This window comes from Lipotes vexillifer, unplaced genomic scaffold, assembly GCF_000442215.2.
Source record: "Lipotes vexillifer unplaced genomic scaffold, Lipotes_vexillifer_v1.1 scaffold163, whole genome shotgun sequence".
Classification (NCBI taxonomy): Eukaryota; Metazoa; Chordata; class Mammalia; order Artiodactyla; family Lipotidae; genus Lipotes; species Lipotes vexillifer.
The window spans coordinates 1607531-1626855 of NW_006788722.1; the positions used below are offsets into that span (position 1 = coordinate 1607531).

General features: G+C 39.1%; 1 protein-coding gene across 1 annotated transcript in view; it reads right to left on the reverse strand.

Moving 5' to 3' along the window:
• Positions 1 to 19093, reverse strand: part of ATP6V0D2 (ATPase H+ transporting V0 subunit d2) — a 45700-nt gene extending 26607 nt beyond the window's left edge. Inside the window, exons 1-2 of the mRNA XM_007461725.1 lie at positions 18897 to 19093; positions 6474 to 6645 (exon numbers count right to left, since the gene is read on the reverse strand). Coding sequence (XP_007461787.1) covers positions 6474 to 6645; positions 18897 to 19026 — 302 coding nt within the window. The 5' untranslated portion in view covers positions 19027 to 19093. The remainder of the gene's footprint in view (positions 1 to 6473; positions 6646 to 18896) is intronic.
• Positions 19094 to 19325: the final 232 nt, after the last annotated feature.

A 19325-nucleotide genomic window follows, 5' to 3' on the forward strand; every position in this document is an offset into this window, starting at 1 on the left:
TGTATAGAAAGAGTGTAAAAATATGTCAAATCATGGTGAGATTAAGAATGATTAATTTATTCATATAATTTTATCTAACTTAAATGGGCTTATTCTTTTTGATTAGAAATAACAAAATCCTTTTTCTGACTTGCAAATTCTTTCTTCCCTTAGCTTAGAATTTCCAGGAATCATTGACTGCTTTCTCTCATTCGTCATAAATCAAGGCACTAAATTCTGTTGTCTACCTCTCAGATGCATCTAACCACTGTCCCCTCTTTCTTAACTCTACTATCAATATTTCCACTCTAAACTTTAAAAATATCTTCCTCTATGGTTTCTCTGGTTCAAGCCTCATTTCTTTAACACATCTTTCACAATACCAACAGAATCATTTTCCTAAAATATGTATCAGATCATTAACCCTCACTTTTCAAGGCAATAAGAGTTGAAAAGTAAAAACAAACAAAAAAGTCAAAGTAGCACCTTTGAAATGCTATTTGGAGAGCCCCGATGTCGCATCTTAGCATCTCTACTACTTACTGGCTACAAGGACTTGGGCACTTGAAGGCTTTCTGAAAAGCCTTCCTTGATTGTTACTTATAGAGACTTAGGCCAGAGCCCTAAATCAGGCCAGGCTCTTACTCTCGTTCCCCAGTCCATGCTCCTGCTCTTGTGTGGGCTCCAGCCACACCTGAGATGACTTATCTCAAGATACACAATCTTATCATGCCTCACTGATGTACATGTATTCCTTTAATCAGATGCCCGCTGAAATACTGGTTCAAATTCTACTTTCTCTGCAAAATCTTTTAAAAGAAGATTTAGTTATTTCATCCTCCAGACTCCTCTAACTGAATGTTCAAGTCTCTATTATAGCTGTTGTTTAATTCTGTCATCTTTTCACCCTTTGTGGACACATATGCTTGCTCCATTAGAATGTAAGTTCTTAGTGACTCAGAATTAGGTTATTTATGTTTTGACTAACAAGTGATGGGGTAACCAACTCATCCAGTTTGCTGAGGTTTTTCCTGGTTTGAGCATCAAAAGACCTCATCCTGAGAAACCCTTTAGGGCAAACCAAGGTATACAGCCTCCTAATGTACAGCACAGTTCAAAGCCTACAGCAGGGTTATAAAGTGTCACTGGAATAGTTAAGAACTTTGGTTAGCTTTCATAAATGAATCTCTAAAGATTTCTTCACTGTGTGGTCCTTAACCTACGATTCTTGGCCAATGTTACTGTGAAGTATTGAATATTCTATTTCCTTGGTCATCCTATATTGAGAAAATTTGATTATTTCAAGAGATTAAAACAATCTTAAAATAAAATTAGTATTTTGAATATTAAAATGTTATTCTAGTCAGATGGCTAATCTCAAAAGATAGGAGAAATTGAAATGCTGCTGGAAAGTGTTGAGTAGGAGGGAAGAAAAATAAAATAATCCAAGCCTATATTACATAGTCTCTTCATTAAAATGCTATTGGATTCATTCCTTTGTTTCACACCACTGTGTATAATTATAGTACATAAGACCTCCAGATCTTCCTGCTATTAGGCATTTAAAAATATCCATTCCAGATTTTCAAAACAAGTTTTACATATACAGTAATTATATCACACGCATGTGCAATGCTTAGATTATATTTATCATACCACCTTAAATTTAGACCATCTCTATTAGGGTTGACTTAATCATTTTCATAATGATGCCCTGGGCCATTTCCTAATAGGGCAGGAAGTAATCCTATTTGATGGGAGTTCATAGGCGCTAGACAGACACTTGACTTTGCAACATGTTCTAAAAGAGAAATAAGAAAAATAGTTTCAGAACTATTGGACAACTGTCCTGCACACATACCTTTGTTACCTTTTGTTATGGTAACACATCTTTAGGTTCTGCAGAGCGCAGCTGGATGCTGCCAGTGTTGGCAAATCACACGACACGGTGGAACCAACCACAGATTGAGATTCAGAAGACCTCGGTTTCAGTGCAGTTGAGCTCTCTGGTCTCTGACAAGGAGATAATCCTATCCATGTAATTAACTGTGGTGAAAAACTCATAAGAATAATTGTGAAAGTGACTTCCAAGTCATAAAGTTGAGGCACCATAATGGGACATTTTTAATTAGGGGTGCACATCAGAATAACCTGCATGCCTTCCAAAATACAGGTGGGCCCCACTCCAAGGCCAACTGGGTCAGAATCTCCTGGGATAGGGATCAGAAATATACTTATTTTTTTAAAGGCCCACAGATATTTCTGATTTACTTGCCTTTTTATAAACTATTGGGCCAGTACAAGATCATTAGTTTTCTAGAATGATGGACCTGAAATCAAATCCCTTCCAAATCTCTTAATAATGTTGTGACTTTGAAATATACATGAATATGTTGAGCCTCAGTTTCTCTAGTTTGAAAACTGGAGATATAAACACTTCTTTGTGTAGAGATGTAGGTAAAACATCTAGGTCAGATGTCTGATAAGTAACCTAAATACCTGAAGATCATAAGACAAAAGGGAGTGTTGGTGACTGTGGCTAATTGGAGAATGCAAGCCTTAATTAAACATATTTTAAAAAATTACTGTAAAGCCTGACCTGGTCACACAAAATGTATCTGCAGGCATGACATTTGGTTTTTACCCCTAACATATGGGCCAGTAAATAACCAATTCTCAAGTACTATATAAAATATAAAATCCTGAACTGTCTGAAAGTATGTTTCTATATGTATGTGTAAGATACTGCTAAATACAGGATTATATATTGATTCAGCAAATATTCAGTGCCCATTATATACTTGTAAGTCCAGATAGAGATACTAAAAGAACTAATTCAAAGAGTTTACAGCCGAGAGAGAGAGAGACAGAGAGACAGAGAGAGGCAGAAGATAAATTAAAACATGTCCATTACTAACAATGCTGATTCTACCAAAACTACATTTCCACGTCTTATTTTTTATTAACATTCTACCCAGGTATTTGTGACTGTCTGAATTCTTATACACAGTTTTTAAACATCACTAATGACTAGAAATATTTGGAATTTTAAGTAATTTTTTTTAGAAACAGTATATTTTAACTAGATTGACATGGTAGTTTGCTGTGAAATAAGAAGGCTAATTAATGCTAAGGCTCCTTCCAGGTTTAAGATTCTATAATTAGGAAGCAATAAATCGTGGAAACATCACGTAAGAGGAACCACTGACCAAATGACTCAGAGTCATTCTTAGAGCTGGAGCGTCTCTTCACATATTTGGGGAAAATTTTCATCATGTGAGATCGTCTTGCAACCTAAAAAGTACAAAGCCTGGCAGCTTTCTCATTCAGTTAAAATTGGACTGTCCCCTGTCATCATCACAGGTCAGATTTTCCGAACTCATCTAAAATCTGAGCAAAATAATTTTACAAAGCCTACTGCTAATTATTTCAAATCATGACTCCTCCACTTTTTAGATCTGTGACTTAGGCAAGTTATTGCACTTAAGTTTTCGTTTCCTCATCCTTAAAATGGTGATGATCAGAACTGAATAAGACTTGTCATGAGGGTTAAATGAGACAATGTTTGTAAAGCACTTAGCAGAGCCTTGGCATATAGAAATAGTTCATAAATGGTGTCTAGCATTTGGATTATCATTTTTACTGTTACACAACTATGGCCATGTTGTCTTAAAGCTCAGGAATCTTTAATGTCTTCATAATTACCCATGCCAGACATTTTTGCAGGAGGCTTCCCTGCTTACAAATCCTCTCTCACAGGCGGCCATTCAAGATTAGATATAGGGCTTCCCTGGTGGCGCAGTGGTTGAGAGTCCGCCTGCCGATGCAGGGGACACGGGTTTGTGCCCCGGTTTGGGAAGATCCCATGTGCCGCGGAGAGGCTGGGCCCGTGAGCCATGGCCGCTGAGCCTGCGCGTGCTCTGCAACGGGAGAGGCCACGGCAGTGAGAGGCCCGCGAAAAAAAAAAAAAAAAAAGATTAGATATAAACTCGGATCTGACTCAGTCCAAAGCTCAAGCGCATTCTACTTCACCCCAACTGTTATGGAGAGGAATAAATCTTGGGAACAAACCTGGCCTTTTCTTTTGTCTCTCCTACATTTGGGGTTTCTGCTAAAGATTTTATTTTTAAGGAAAGGCCTTGCAGATACCAACAACACACACATACATGAAAAATACTCTGATGTTATAAAGGCCAGCTTCATTAGCCTGGCCACTGAAGACTCCATTATCTGGTTGGAATTTACTTCTCTAGCCTCCCTTCCCCATTTCTCTCCTTCCCTTTTTGCACAGCCTACTCCAGCCCAAACTGACCAGTTATTCCTCATGCAGGCAGAATCCTTCCCTCTTCATGCGTCAACCCCAGATGTTCAGCCTTCTCCCGAATCTCCAAATTCTACTCCATTTCCAGGCCTGGCAACAATGTCGGCCCTTCCAGAATTCTCAAAAAAAGTACTTGGGCTTTAGACTGAGTCAGACCCAAGTTCATATCTAATCTTCATCCCTGACTAGTTGTATATTGGTGGAGTCTTTAAAAATGTCAGCATCTGTGTCTTGCCTATAAATAAAATTCTATACTACAGTGCTGATAGGAGGATTGACTGCACAAACAAGGAACACAGGCACTAACAACATGTCTCAGGGACATCAGTGGTTACTTCCTGCCTGGAATTATGATCATTTCTTCTACTTGCTTATTTACGGAAATGGTACAGAACAACTGGATCACTATGTGGGAAGAACAATTTCAGCTGGATCTCTAGTCTCATTCCTTACACCAAAATAAATTTTAGATGAATCAAAGTTTTAAACGTAAAAAATGAAACATCAACAACAACAGCAAAAAAATGGAAGAAAAGACAGGTGAGTTTATTGATGAGTTGGAGTGGAGAAGGCCTTTCTAAGCAGGACACAATAATCAAAAGATTGTACAATGAAAAGACTGCCGGTTATAGCTAATTAAAAAATTTCAATGTTCCTACAGCAAACAAACAATATAAAAATAAAAATAAAATTATATTATATCAAACTGAGAAAATAAATTTTCAACACATATGATGAAAGGTTAGCTTTCTTAACTTAAAAAGAGCTTTTATATATAAACAAAAAATGCTGAATAACCCAATAAAAAAAATAGACAAAGTATTTGGTCAGGTAGCAAATAAAAGTATTTGATCGGGTAGCAAATACACATGACTAGTTAAGTGTGAAAAGATGTTCCCTTTTGCTAATAAAAAAATATAAATTAAAGCAGAGATACGGTTTTTAACCTATTGGAAGGGCAAAACTTAAGAAGGTAGTATGTGATGTTGGTAATGGTTAAGGCTGCAGACCCTCTCATGCGCTGTTGGGATGGTTCAACTTAGCAAATTTTTTAAAGATAAAAACGGGGCATTCCTTTGATCCACTACTCACACTGCTAGAAATTTAGCTTAGAAATAAATTCAAGACCTACAAGTAATAAGCTAGCTGCAAAACATTTTGTAATTAAAAAAAAGTTAGTTAGTTGTTAATAGATGCCTGATAAATGGAGTCATGATATGTACCAAACACGGACTTCTATGCAGTTATTTAAAAAAGTATGACATTGATGAGGATATTTCTAACAAATATTAAGTGGGAAAAAACTGATTCCGTTTGTATAAATTGAAAATGTGGGGGTAGGGTGGGTTGAGTGTGCATTAATATATATACACAATGTACCTTTTTTTTTAGAAAAATAATAAGAAACTGAGAAATACCTACTTTTAGGGAACGGAACTGAGTGGGGAAGGAGGGGACATGTGGAATGAAGGGATATTTTTTATTTTATTCCTTTCTCAACCAGTCGAGGCCCTGGATCTAGTAATCATAACTTTGTATATTACATCTAAATTGTATATACATGATAAACAGCTCATCTATTGCGGGCGTTTGTTCCCAGTTTGTCAGCTAAGACAACTAGAGAGGCCCAAAGTTTTGAGCGCTGGATATAATCTATTAACTGGATTAAGAAATACAATTTGCTATTGTGTAGAAATTCAAACATTTTTTAAAAAGAAGGGCCTTCACACTGAAAGATTGGAACCACTGGTGATGGAGAGGGATTAAAAATAAAACACATATAACTGTGATGGGAACTCCTTATGCTGTTGAAGAGGAATCAGGAAAGGGTAGGTGTGACTTTAAGAACGATTTGTGATATTTCAACCCCACCCTGACAAGCGATCTGAAATATCTACCTTCACGCATCAGCAGAATGAAAACTGAAACACTGCTTTACATGGAGGCCATAGCCACCTATCTAATCATGTTTATGAATAAATGAAATCTATATTCTAACAGTGAAAATGCAGCTCTGTGAGCTTATCAGTTGCTCAGATTTGAATGTATTCAAACTTTCAAACAGTAGAAGAGGTCTTAAGCCTCATGTCCGCCTAACACCCCACCTGTTAACTGTTCGGGGTTGTTTGCACAATCACACTGGGGAGGAGTAGGGCCTCCTGCTATCACTTACGTCATATATGTGAAAAAGGTGCTCAGGGGCTCCAGGGAATGATTCCGGAAATACTCAAATTCTCTGCATAGCGTTTTTCTCATCTCCGTGTCAATAATGGAAACAGTAAGAGGATTTGTTTGGTTAGCCAAGAAGTTGCCATAATCAGTGGTCTGGAGATGAATTTTCAGATCTGAAATTAAATGAAACCCCAAATCAGGTTAAATTTTGAACATGCATGAATAACCTTTACAACATTAATTGAAAGTACGGTAACTTTATAACAAATGCATATTTAATTATTATCTTATTAGACCTTAACATAAGGTCTACATATGATTTAGATTTGAGCATCAATCTCTAAAGCAATAAAAAATTCATGTTAACACAGTCTAGTACGCTATAACAATTTTTAATTACCTGAAAAAATCTAGAATTATTGAGCGCAGCTCAAAAGAACATAAAAAACCACCTAGTCCAGAGATTGCAAATTAGTTTTACCTGAGCCAACTTAGTCATTTGGAAACAGTGCTAGGAAAACTGTTTGAGGATACTAAGCCTCCATCTCAGCTTGATGGAAAAGAAAAGTATATTACTAATATTTACCATGGGTATGGGAGGGCAGCCACCAATATCCTTTGACTACAGATGAAGGAGTTGAGTTTCAGCAGGTCTAAATGGGAGTTATATAGTAGTGGAGCTTAAACTAGGAGATGGGTCTCCTTACTCTTGAATTCCAACATCATTTCCATGGGACCATGCTAGATGTCCTTTAAATGGCAATGTTTTTGGTTGCCAGATAATTTAATTGATTTCCAACTTCATTTATTGTCACTTCATCCTGAACAAACCATTTGTTTTCCATTCCTACACTTCTGTTAATACTGATCCCATCGAACTCTATAGAATTGGCCCCCTCCCCTTTTCAGATTGCTCATTATAATGTATCCTTCAGAATTAAAATAATAGCTACCAGTGATTGAGTGCTTATTGCGTATCAGGCATTGTATCAATTGTGTATTATCTCATTTACTACTCATGGCAACCCTATGAGTTAGGAACGATTTTTAGCCCCCTTTACAGATAAGAACACTGAAGCTCAGAGAGCTTAATAGCCTGCTCAAAATCATGTTGATAAATTGACTCAAAGCCAGCTTCATATCTTAAAAATCTGTAATTTATTGCCAATCAGTTAAATAAGATTATCAGTTGTTCTGTAAAGCCTTAATTCTGTCCGGCAGAATTATTCAATCTCACGCTGAATTTCAAAGTACTTGGATAATATTTCTAGCACAGCTCCTGTCCCAGGATATTATAAAGTCTTAATATGTTAACTCCAAAAATGCAGTTCTGCTTTCTTAGTTATATCTTTTAGTTATACCTTTTATCTTTTGGTTCCTTGTGCAGTACCCAACGTATAAGTGTTCTTAAATATCTGAATATCAAAAATGTCTTTGGGGGCTTCCCTGGTGGCACAGTGGTTGAGAGTCCGCCTGCCGATGCAGGGGACACGGGTTCGTGCCCCGGTTTGGGAAGATCCCACATGCCGCGGAGCGGCTGGGCCCGTGAGCCATGGCCGCTGAGACTGCACATCTGGAGCCTGTGCTCCGCAACGGGAGAGGCCACAACAGTGAGAAGCCAGTGTATCGCAAAAAAAAGAAAAATGTCTTTGGCACCATCTAGCACACAACTGGAGACAATATAGCATCCTGGATCTTACTGTATTTTTCATTCAAACATTTATTAAGCATCTGTTATGTGCTGTTACCACAGGAGGCCCCAAATGGACAAGACATATTCCTCATCTTCAAGGAAACTCACCATCTGGTGGAGGTAGAGGCAGGACAATCAGATGATGCAAACAACTAAATTCAGTGATAAAGATAAGAACCTTGATATATGGGAACACAGAAAATAAGAGCAAAATGCATAGGGATGAGAGGAAAAAAACCTAGGAGAGTTTCCAGAAGAAGGTTAAGCCAGAGGTGAGCCTTAAGGTGCTATGTAAGAGCGCAAGGAAGGCATTCCATGAATTAGTATGGGTATGGTGGGTGCAAGAAACTCAAAACAGTTCAGTGTGGTTTGAAGCACTTAGTGGGAGAGAAGGAGGAGTAAGAAGTGAAGACAGAGAAATAAGCAGGGGCTGTCCCCAGGAAGGCTTGGTGTGACTTCCTTGATCCTGAGGGTAACAGGGAGCCCCTGTGGGCTATGAACTAATTGCTCTGTAAGCTGATGGGGAGGGTGGATTTGCAGTTAGGCACTCAAGTGGTTCTTGAGTCTCTGAGATTCAGCAGACAGGCATTCTTCCTCAGTGTCTGGAGTAGGTCATGCAACAGAAATGCTCTTCATCTGATTGACTGCAGAATTTAATTGCTCAATCACCTATTTAATTAACTTAATTAAAAAAAATCATACTCTTTTGCTATGTCTTCTTTGGCTTTTATTTTGACAGTCAGACTTTTATACAGTTTGACAGTTTGCCTTCTCAGAACTGAGGAATATTTGCCAACAGAAGTGACACAAATGGTATTTCTTCCAAAACCATGGTATATTGCTCATGTGACATATGGTTCTTTTAAGCAAAATAACTTCCAAACCTTTCAGCTGCCAGTTAGATTCTGAAATTAAATGCCTCAAGTGTTTCAGGGCTTCCCTGGTGGCGCAGTGGTTAAGAATCCACCTGCCAATGCACGGGACATGGGTTCAGTCCCTCGTCCAGGAAGATCCCACGTGAGGCAGAGCAACTAAGCCCGTGTGCCACGACTACTGAGCCTGTGCTCTAGAGCCCGAGAGCCACAACTACTAAGCCCGCGTGCCACAACTACTGAAGCCCGCGTGCCTAGAGCCCGTGTTCCACAACAGAGTAGCCCCCACTCCCAGCAACTAGAGAAAGCCCGAGTGCAGCAATGAAGACCCAATGCAGCCAAAAATAAATAAGTAAAATAAATAAATTTATTTTAAAAAGTCTCAAGTGTTTCAGACCCTGTAAGCAACCTTGTAATACTGTGCTTGGTGGAGAGACAGTTGAGATAGAAGGAGCCCTGTCTCACCAGCCCCAAAATGATCCAAGGGACACTTGCAATCAGATCTTAAGAAAAGCTTAAGACCTGAAATATTTGCTGAGACAATATCATTATCTGTCAGTAATGACAATAATGCTTACAGTTTTATTGTTTTTAAAATAGGTTCACATATTTTTCCTCACATTTCCCTAAATGCTTATCTAAATAGGTATGTGATGAATAGAGCTTTGTGGTCACATTTGGAATAAAAAGGCTTCTTAACTGCAGGAACTGAAAGCCTTTAATACATTAGTCTGAATGATTTCTTTGAAAAGAGTATGGTACAGAAAGTCCCAAGCCACCAGAAATCAATGGAGACACCCACAGAGCACACTTTGGAAAATTACACTCTTTGCTTATCCTGAGTAGTGTGTCAAGTGGCATTTTTTATTCAAATGAAGAACTGTGAGATCACTACCAACTAAATCAATTTTATATGTCCCAGATGTAATAACATAAAGAGAACAGATTGAGCTATTATAACAAATATCTGAGTATATCACCCAAAGTAGTGTATATGCAATGTGCCCGCATGTGTGTACACAGGGTCATAAAGTAAGAATGCATCTTCTGTGGGTTGCAGTCCACTGGGTTCAGGGAATTATCTGAGATCTCTTGGCCAGTGAGGCAGGACAACTATCTGGTTGTTACCTCTTCTTTATTAATTTGTTGGATAGGTCTTTTTTTTTTTTTTTTCTGTGCAGCTTCCTGTTGATACTCTATAAAAATGAATGTCCAGACCTTTCACACTCCAGGTAGGTTATGCCAAGGAAGCACCTTCAGAGGTACCTGTGAAGGGTGCTATCTTTGAGCAGCCCCCTGCCTCTTCACCACACTCTGGCACTGAACTTATGAAAGTTACTTGACCTTTCTGAACTCAGTTTCCTCATCTACAAAATAGGTATAGAAACTATGTTTTGGGGTTGTTGTGGGGATTTAAAAAGATGATGTAGGTGAAGGGTCTTTTTTTTCCTCACTTGTACCCATCTACTTCCAAAGTAATTCGATTCAGTTGGCTAAGACTTTGATTTTTATTCTCTAAACCAGAATTATCTTAAATAATATATTGGAATCTACCATCATATAATTACTCAGATTTTAATAAATATATCAGGATCTATAAAACCAGACGCTTCTTCCTCCATTTTTGCTAATGTACTGCCATTCTCACGGTGATAAAACTTCAAGTCCTCTTTGATGCTTTATTAACTCCAAATCCCCTGCATTGCTCCTTAATATCTTCCTGGATTTCCTCTCCTTATATCCCCCATTTAGAATGACCATATCATAAACCTAGCTCACCGTGGCAATCTCTTAATAGATTCTCCCAGACTTGTTTCTCTTCATGTATTCCATGCCTCAAAGAATATTTCCTAAGAAATATTTTGATCTTATAATGATCCTATAAGTAGCTTGGAACTACTGAGTTTTAGGCAGATTAAAAGCAACTTGCATAATATTTGCAGAGTATTTTACCACTGACAATGATTTTAATATACATTATCTCTCAACCCTAACAATAATTCTCATCTCATAGATGAAGAAACCGGGCTTCCCTGACGGTGCAGTGGTTGAGAGTCTGCCTGCCGATACAAGGGACAAGGGTTCGTGCCCCGGTCCGGGAGGATCCCACATGCCGCGGAGCGGCTGGGCTCGTGAGCCATGGCCGCTGAGCCTGCGCGTCCGGAGCCTGTGCTCCGCAACGGGAGAGGCCACAGCAGTGAGAGGCCCACGTACCGCGAAAAAATACAAAACAAAACAAAACAAAAACATAGATGAAGAAACCGATGCTCAGAGAAATAACTTGTTCATGTTTTCTATGCTTACAAGTATTTGACTGAAGATTCAAATGCACCTCCTCATCTAATATTTTAAAAGAAGCTCCATAATTAGACTTTCAAGGGCCTTCAAAAAATTTCCCAACCTAAATTCTTGCCTTATTCTCCAAGTATGCTAGTATTGCAGCCAAACTGCTTTACTCCTCATCCATATGCTTTTATCGTTTTCTATCTATAGTTCATTAATTCTCCCCAAGAACCTAGAATGTCTTGCCATATTAACTCCCCTCCACCCACCTCCTATGCCTTATCTCACTGGCATTTTCCCAACCTACTGTCTTTCAAGATTTGGTTTACTTTCAAATATATTTTCTATCTATAGGTTTAAACTCTTCTTATATTTTTAATTGTTTTGTTTATTTATAGAATGAATATTTCCAAAACAAACCAGTGCTTTTGAAGGCAAATAGAATCAGCTACTTAGAATCATATACCAAACACCATTAACCATAACCAAGAAATGGAAGGATTATTTTAGGAATTCAAAAGTCCAGCAGAAGAGGGTAAATTAATTTTTGTTGTATATACACTGCAGTTCAGGGGGTGTTCTTATGACTTACCAGGAATTCTTATGGTTTACAGTTTACAAAACATCTTCAGAAATTTCTAATTCCTCTGGTAACTGGGAGTTAGGCCAGGGAGATACCATCTAAGCATCAGATAAGAAAACACCATGACTAAAAGTTAAGCAGCTGGCTTAACACCCCAGAGCCAGAAAGTAGAAGAGTCAGGACTTAAACTCAAACATGCAGACATTTCTAATGTGTATTTTCAGATTCTTACTATGTGCAAAACATAGCCTTGGGCTAGAGAAGCTAGGAGACAAAAAAGTATAACGTGTGGTTTCTACCCTTAAAAAAAAAAGTCTTTTTTTAAAAAAATTCAGTTTCATTGAAGTATAACCAACAAATAAAATGGTAAGACATTTAAAGTGTACATTGTGGTGATTTGATATACATTTACATTGTGAAAGGCTTCTCCCACCTAGTTAATTAACACCTCTATCACCAGACATATTTATAGTTTCTGCCCTTAAGGCTTAAATTTAGGAGGGGATAGATTCATTTATTCATTCAGGAGGTAAGCCCTTAACTGATCATTCAGGGGACTAGATAGATAAATGACACAAATGTCCTGCCCCAGGGTGACATACTTATGCAAATATCACAGATGCTACACAGAATTAGGTCCTTTACAAGGCACAATAGAGCACAAAATTGAGAGTAGTCAATTCTGTCCCAATAGGGATACAACAGAAAAGGATTTATAGAGAAATTGACTCGGAAGTGGAGACTTTAAAAGAGGAATGGGTGTTCTCCAGGAAAGCAGGATGGTGAATGGAATTTGTGGCTGAAGGAATAACTGTAGAAGGGAAGAAGGGTTCTGAGGAAATGCTTACCAGGTAGAGATAGGACAGACTACTCCAGCTTTTAAACTGAGTGAAGTTTATCCTGACTGACAAAAGTATTTTTGAACAGAAAAGTCATGGTATTGTATATGCATTTTTAATACAAGGCAGAGAAAATAAGTACTATAATTAGAGGTACAAATAATGTCTAAAGGAGCTTGGTGAAAGCCCTTTGAAATAAGAGTCTTCCTTCTATATGAATTTTTTAATTTAAAAATAGGTAGCAGGGGGACTTCCCTGGCGGCACAGTGGTTAAGAATCCGCCTGCCAATGCAGGGGACACAGGTTCAAGCCCTGGTCCGCGAAGATCCTACATGCCACAGAGCAACTAAGCCCGTGCGCCACAGCTACTGAGCCTGCTCTCTAGAGCCCACAAGCCACAACTACTGAGCCCGCATGCCACAACTACTGAAGCGTGTGTGCCTAGAGCCCGTGCTCCGCAACAAGAGAAGCCACCACAATGAGAAGCCCGCACACCGCAACGAAGAGTAGCCCCTGCTCGCCACAACTAGAGAAAGACTGCGCGCAGCAAGGAAGACCCAATGCAACAATAAATAAATAAGTAAAATTAAAAAAAAATTGGTAGCAGGTATAAATACAGTTAAACAATGAAAGGTCTCCTACTTGTCTCCTACCTATCCACCACCCCCACCACTCATTACTAGCCCCAGTAAATTACTAGTTTTAGTTTCATTTGAATCCTTTCAGTTTCTTTGTATCGAGACAATCATATAGAAAATATATTTTAAATGTATCTGCCTTTTTCAGTAAAGAGTATCCATATGCTACACAGTTCTTCCCCTTGCTTTCCTCACTTAATATATCTCAGCTATCTTTCCATATCAGTCCTTTTAGAGTGTGTATGTGTCCTCATGCTTTTTTCTTTTCTTTCTTTTTTTTTTCCTTTTCTTTCTTTCTTTTTGTAGCCACAGAATATCCCATTTTGCGACTGTTCCATAATTTATCTAACCAGTTCCCTGCCAATGGACATTTGATTTGTTTTTCATTTTCTGCTATTCCCAACAATGCTACATGAAGTACCAGGTCAAGTGTACATGCATTTGGAATTTTGAGGCCCAACTGCTATCATTAAGGGATTCTTATTTTTTCAATATTTTTATTCTCTAGACTTGGAGCCCTTTTAGGGCAGGGACTATTTCTTTTCCATCGTTACTTCCTTGGCTCTAACGAGAAAGTGCTTAATATATGAATTCCCATGTGAAGGCACAGTTGGAAAGTAATGAAGGTCATGTCCCTTGAAAAGGAAGTAACTGTTGGTGAGCTATAATCACCTCCTCTCATCCCCTTCCCAAAAATGATGGCAAAGAGGAAGAGGTAAAGGCTGGGTCCAGAGCACTCTTACCACACCCTGAGAGCCAGATCACTTTCACCATATATTTTAGAAAAGGCTATTTCTTACTAAATTCTAAAGCTCTGAAGTATTCATTTTACCACTTTGTCCTTTTTCTGAAGAGGAAAGAACACTTACAAAAGTCTTGTTTGTAATTAAAAAAAAAAAAAATCTGATGAAAATAGCAGTGTTGCCATGAAAAGACATGGAGGGGCTTCAAAGGTATGTCACTAAGTGAAAGAAGCCAGTCTGGAAAGGCTACATACTTACTATATGATTCCAATTATGTGACATTCTGGAAAAGGCCAAACTAGGGAAGCAGTAAAGTGATCAGTGGTTGCTGGGCTGGGGGTCAGGGAGGGGGTAGAATAGTCAGAGTATAGAGGAATTTTAGGGCAGTGAAAATACTCTGTATAATACAATAGTGGTGGATACACGTTATACATTTGTCCAAACCATTAGAACGTACAACACCAAGAGTGACTGAATTGTCAACTCTGGACTCTGGGTGATTACCATGTATCAGTGTAGGTTCACTGATTATAACAAATGCACCACTCTGGTACCGGATGTTGATAAGGGGGAGGCTATGCATGTGTGGGAGTAGGGGTTATATAGGAAATCTCTGTCTTTCCTCCTTAATTTTGTTGTGAACCTACAACTGCTCTAAAAAAAGTTTTAATTAAAAAAACTAGGAGTGTTAATTCTTCTAAAGACTATTTTATGTCCCTTTAACATTATTATTTTGGTTCAAGTTAATTTTAAAGAACTTGTTTTAAAAGTTACTTTTTAAGAATTTTCTATGTGAATATAGCCTCCAAGCAGTACCATCAACACAGGCCATGTGAACTGGCTTCTTGTCCTGTCCCCTGGAAGGACTGAGTCACAGAGGGTTCTAGTGACTGGTTCAGGTCACTGTTAGTCAGGGTCAGGCCTTGGAGTGGATGAATATTTCTGACCACACTCACACAATCATAAATACTAGGATCTTTCAAAGCTTTTCTGGACAATTTTCATATTTCTCTCTTCCAAATTTACCTGAAACCTTATATGTTCCTGATAAGTGGTTCTAAAACAACTTGTTGGTATCAGGACACTTTTCTTTTAAAGACTAGAGGACTTCAAAAGACTAAAGGCAAATATAAGCTTTGCCAAGTTAGCTTTCCTTTACAGAAAATGCCTGCTTCAACACATAATACTATCCTGACACTGTTTTACCTACTCTTCTTTACCCATAATTTGTATGATGCATATTATGTGAGAAAGTAAACAAATCCTAAAATCCTTAACTTCTGTCTCAATTAGTGTCCTTGAGTTCTTCTCTTCATGTCTTAAGCCAGCTCGGAAGGTGGATGGGTTTCTCTCCGTACATTCACAGATGCAACAGTTGCACTGCTTTTCACAAGTGATTTCTTTCCCAACATCTTATAAAATAAACAGGCAGGGAAGACATTATTTTCTATATCAAAATGGAGCTGAGGGCTTCCCTGGTGGCGCAGTGGTTGACAGTCCGCCTACTGATGCAGGGAACACGGGTTCGTGCCCCGGTCTGGGAAGATCCCACAGGCCGCGGAGCGGCTGGGCCCGTGAGCCGTGGCTGCTGAGCCTGCGTGTCCAGAGCCTGTGGTCTGCAATGGGAGAGGCCACAACAGTGAGAAGTTCGCGTACCGCAAAAAAAAAAAAAAAAAGGAGCTGAGAGAAACATGGACCTATTCATGTATCTTCCATTCATGCTCAGGAGGCAGACATTTTAGTGGAAAAGCAGATGCAGATGTCTGCATACCCCTCCCCTGACAAGGTGGTTAGATTAGTCACAGCCACTCTAAGCCTCAGAGTCCTCAACAGTTAACTGAGGAGATGAAACCCTTACTTTATTTAGATTGATTTTCTCATGCATCATTATAACCTATAGTTTGATGGCTCATATTTGATATTCCTAAGAGTCTCCGAACAGACTGGCAACAGATTCAAACACAATTGTAAAACGAATGGTTGAAAAAATATATATATATTAATGGGAGGAAAGAAAGGTAGAAACCATGAGATACAATGACAATAAAGCAATGGTGTATATAAGAGGGTTTCTTACTCGGGGTGTAGGATGACTTCAGGTGGTCCATGACCACCTGATGCTATATGGAAAATTCTATATGTATGCACCTGTGTGTATTTTTCTAAGAAGTTCATTCTTCGGGTCTTCAAAAGGGTCTGAAACCTTTCCTTCTCCCCCAAACTGAAGCTGAGGGTGGTTTCTCTCTGAATTCTTTAGTGAGCTGGCTAAACGTTGCTTTGTATCATGAAGACATTTCATGTATTGTTTATGTTTAAATTTGCATTCCTCAGCCCATTTAAAAGCTTGACTGAAAACTATTGAGAATTCATTCAAATGGCTTCTCTCGGAAGCATTCATTATGCTCTGTGTTCGCTAATTTTTTCTACCTTAATTTATGCTGATTTTATATATATGATTAACATTCTCCGGACACCAAACTCCTAATTAAATATGCTGAAGTGATTTAGGATTTGGGATTATATTGTAATTATTTGTAGCCAACAGAATTAGTTATCATCTACAAGATTTGTCTAGCTGTTTCCATTGCTAATGAAAGGAGAGGGTCTCCCTCAACTTGGGCAGTTCTGCCTTAACTCTGGCTCTAACTGGTCAGAACCATAAGGTGACCTCAGGAACATCAGCCCTACTTGAGAAGCTTGCAAAGTCACCTCTGAGTTTTTGTTTTATTTTGCCTTCTAATACCCTTCTTGGCAGTCTTGATCCTTAGTGTTTTCTTGTTTTTTCTAGAATAATCTAGACGTTTTAAAGCACCCTATTATTGACATTATTATATTAATTTTATAAGCATGTTTCAAAGTAAACAAATGTAGTGTTTTTAATAATAAAAATATTATATATTTAAATGTGAAATCTTTGGTAAGCCTTTGAAAATACTGTAGCTTAAAGATAATTTCCAGGGACTTCCCTGGTATTCCAGTGGTTGAGAATCCATCTTGCAATGCAGGGGATGCTTGTTCAATCCCTGGTTGCGGAACTAAGGTCCCACATGCAGCGGGGCAGCTAAGCCTTTGTGCCGCAACTACTGAGCTCATGTGCTCTGTAGTCTGTGCACCACAACTAGAGAGAAGCACACGTACCGCAACTAAGACCCCACGCAGCCAAAAAAATAATAAATAAATAAATATTTAAAATAAATAAATTTTTTTAAAGAAAAAGATAATTTCCAAAATGGGGGGGGGAATGAGGAGAAGGATATGAAGTGTTGATTATACAAGATGAATAAGTCCTAGAAATCTACTGTAGAGCATAAAGCCTATAGTTTACACACACACACACACACACACACACACACACACACACACACACACACACACACACACACACACACACACACACACACACACACACACACAGTAATAACAGAGGGCAGGAAGAAACCTTTGGAGGTGATGGATGGGTTTATGGCATAGATTGTGTTGATTTCCCAGGTGTATACCTATCTCTAAACTCATCAAGTTGTATACATTAAATATGTACAGCTTTTTGCATGTCAATCATACCTCATAAAGTGGTTAAAAAAAAGAGATAATTTCCATTTGTAGAGTGCTTCACAGTTCTTAACACATTCTCTCATGTACTGCCTTATTTATTTCTCCAAACAACTCAGCAAAGCAGGCGTTACCATCAAGTTTTACAAATAAGGAATCAGGCTCAGAGGCTTTCAGCCCCAAGTCACCTACCTATTCCTGGCAGAGGTCAAAGTCAGGACTTTTGAACCTAGGATGACCTCACCACATACCATGTCTCTTGAATTTTTTCTTAAGCTCCATTAAAGACAAACCTCAAATATATATACTCTCACATTAATAGATACTGGTAAGTAGAATAGAATAAAATTCTCTAGAACAAGGTTTAGGGTATTATTATTATTTTTGGCCATGGATCCTTGGACAGTTTGGTGATATCCTTCTCCAGATAATATTTATAAATATGTAGAATGAGGGACTTCCCTGGTGACGCAGTGGCTGGGAATCCGCCTGCCAATGTAGGTGACACGGGTTTGAGCCCTGGTCTGGGAAGATCCCACATGCCGCAGAGCAACTAAGCCCGTGAGACACAACTGCTGAGCCCACGTGCCACAACTACTGAAGCCCATGCGCCTAGAGCCGGGGCTCCGCAACAAGAGAAGCCACTGCAATAAGAAGCCCGCTCACAGCAACAAAGAGTAGCCCCCACTTGCCGCAGCCAAAGAAAGCCCACGCGCAGCAACGAAGACCCAAGGCAGCCAAAAAATAAATAAATAAATACGTTGAACGAAAATACATAGTATTACAAAGGAAACCAAATATTTTAAAATATAGCTATTAAGATATTTTAAAATGTAATAACGTGATTCTTTATTAAGACATTAAATATCAAGGATGAGTGCAATATATAGTATAATTTTGAAATAGTGAAAACATAAATGATATCTCAATGTATCTGCAAGAACTGTATGAGGATATGAAAACACTGAATTTCTCTTGGTGACAAAGTACTAACCGCCGTGATTTGTTGCCTACATTCATAATGAAAGGAAATGCTACATTTTACTTAGAGAATACTGAAAATAGAGGTGTAATATTTTTTCCTCGTCCAAGTTCATGGACCCCTGAAGTCTGGACCCTGGGCCTAAGAACCCGCCCTGGACTCCCAAGCCCCTGGTCCATGCTTCCAGTGGGCAGCATCAATCCCTTTTTTCCTTTTTAAACGACGAGAAGAGCGGCGCTTACCTTCCAGGGTCTCACACTGGACCAGGTTGATGTAGTCCCGCTGGGTCAGGAGGCCGGCTTTGCATCCTCGCACCAGGCCCTCCAGGTAGCCGTGGTCCGCGTTGAAGTACAGCTCGGCGCCCTCAAGCATGGGGGAAGCGGTCGCGGCCGAGAGAAGCTGAAACAGCTCAGCGTCCCGGGCAGACCCCGAGGACGTGCACCAGTCTGGAAAGAGTGCTAGCAGTTCGCCGGAGTTACCGGGAAGCGACCTCTCAGCTGATAGTCGGGGTTTAGTGACTAGTTTCCTCCGCTTTCAGTGGCTTTCAATATAGCCTGCCCAGCCCTGTTTTTACATCAACAGTGAATCAGCTAGATAACCCGAGTGCACACGGGAGCAAACCCTTGCTGGGAGAGGAGGGTCGTGAGAAGGTGGGGTCAGGGCTCTTTCCC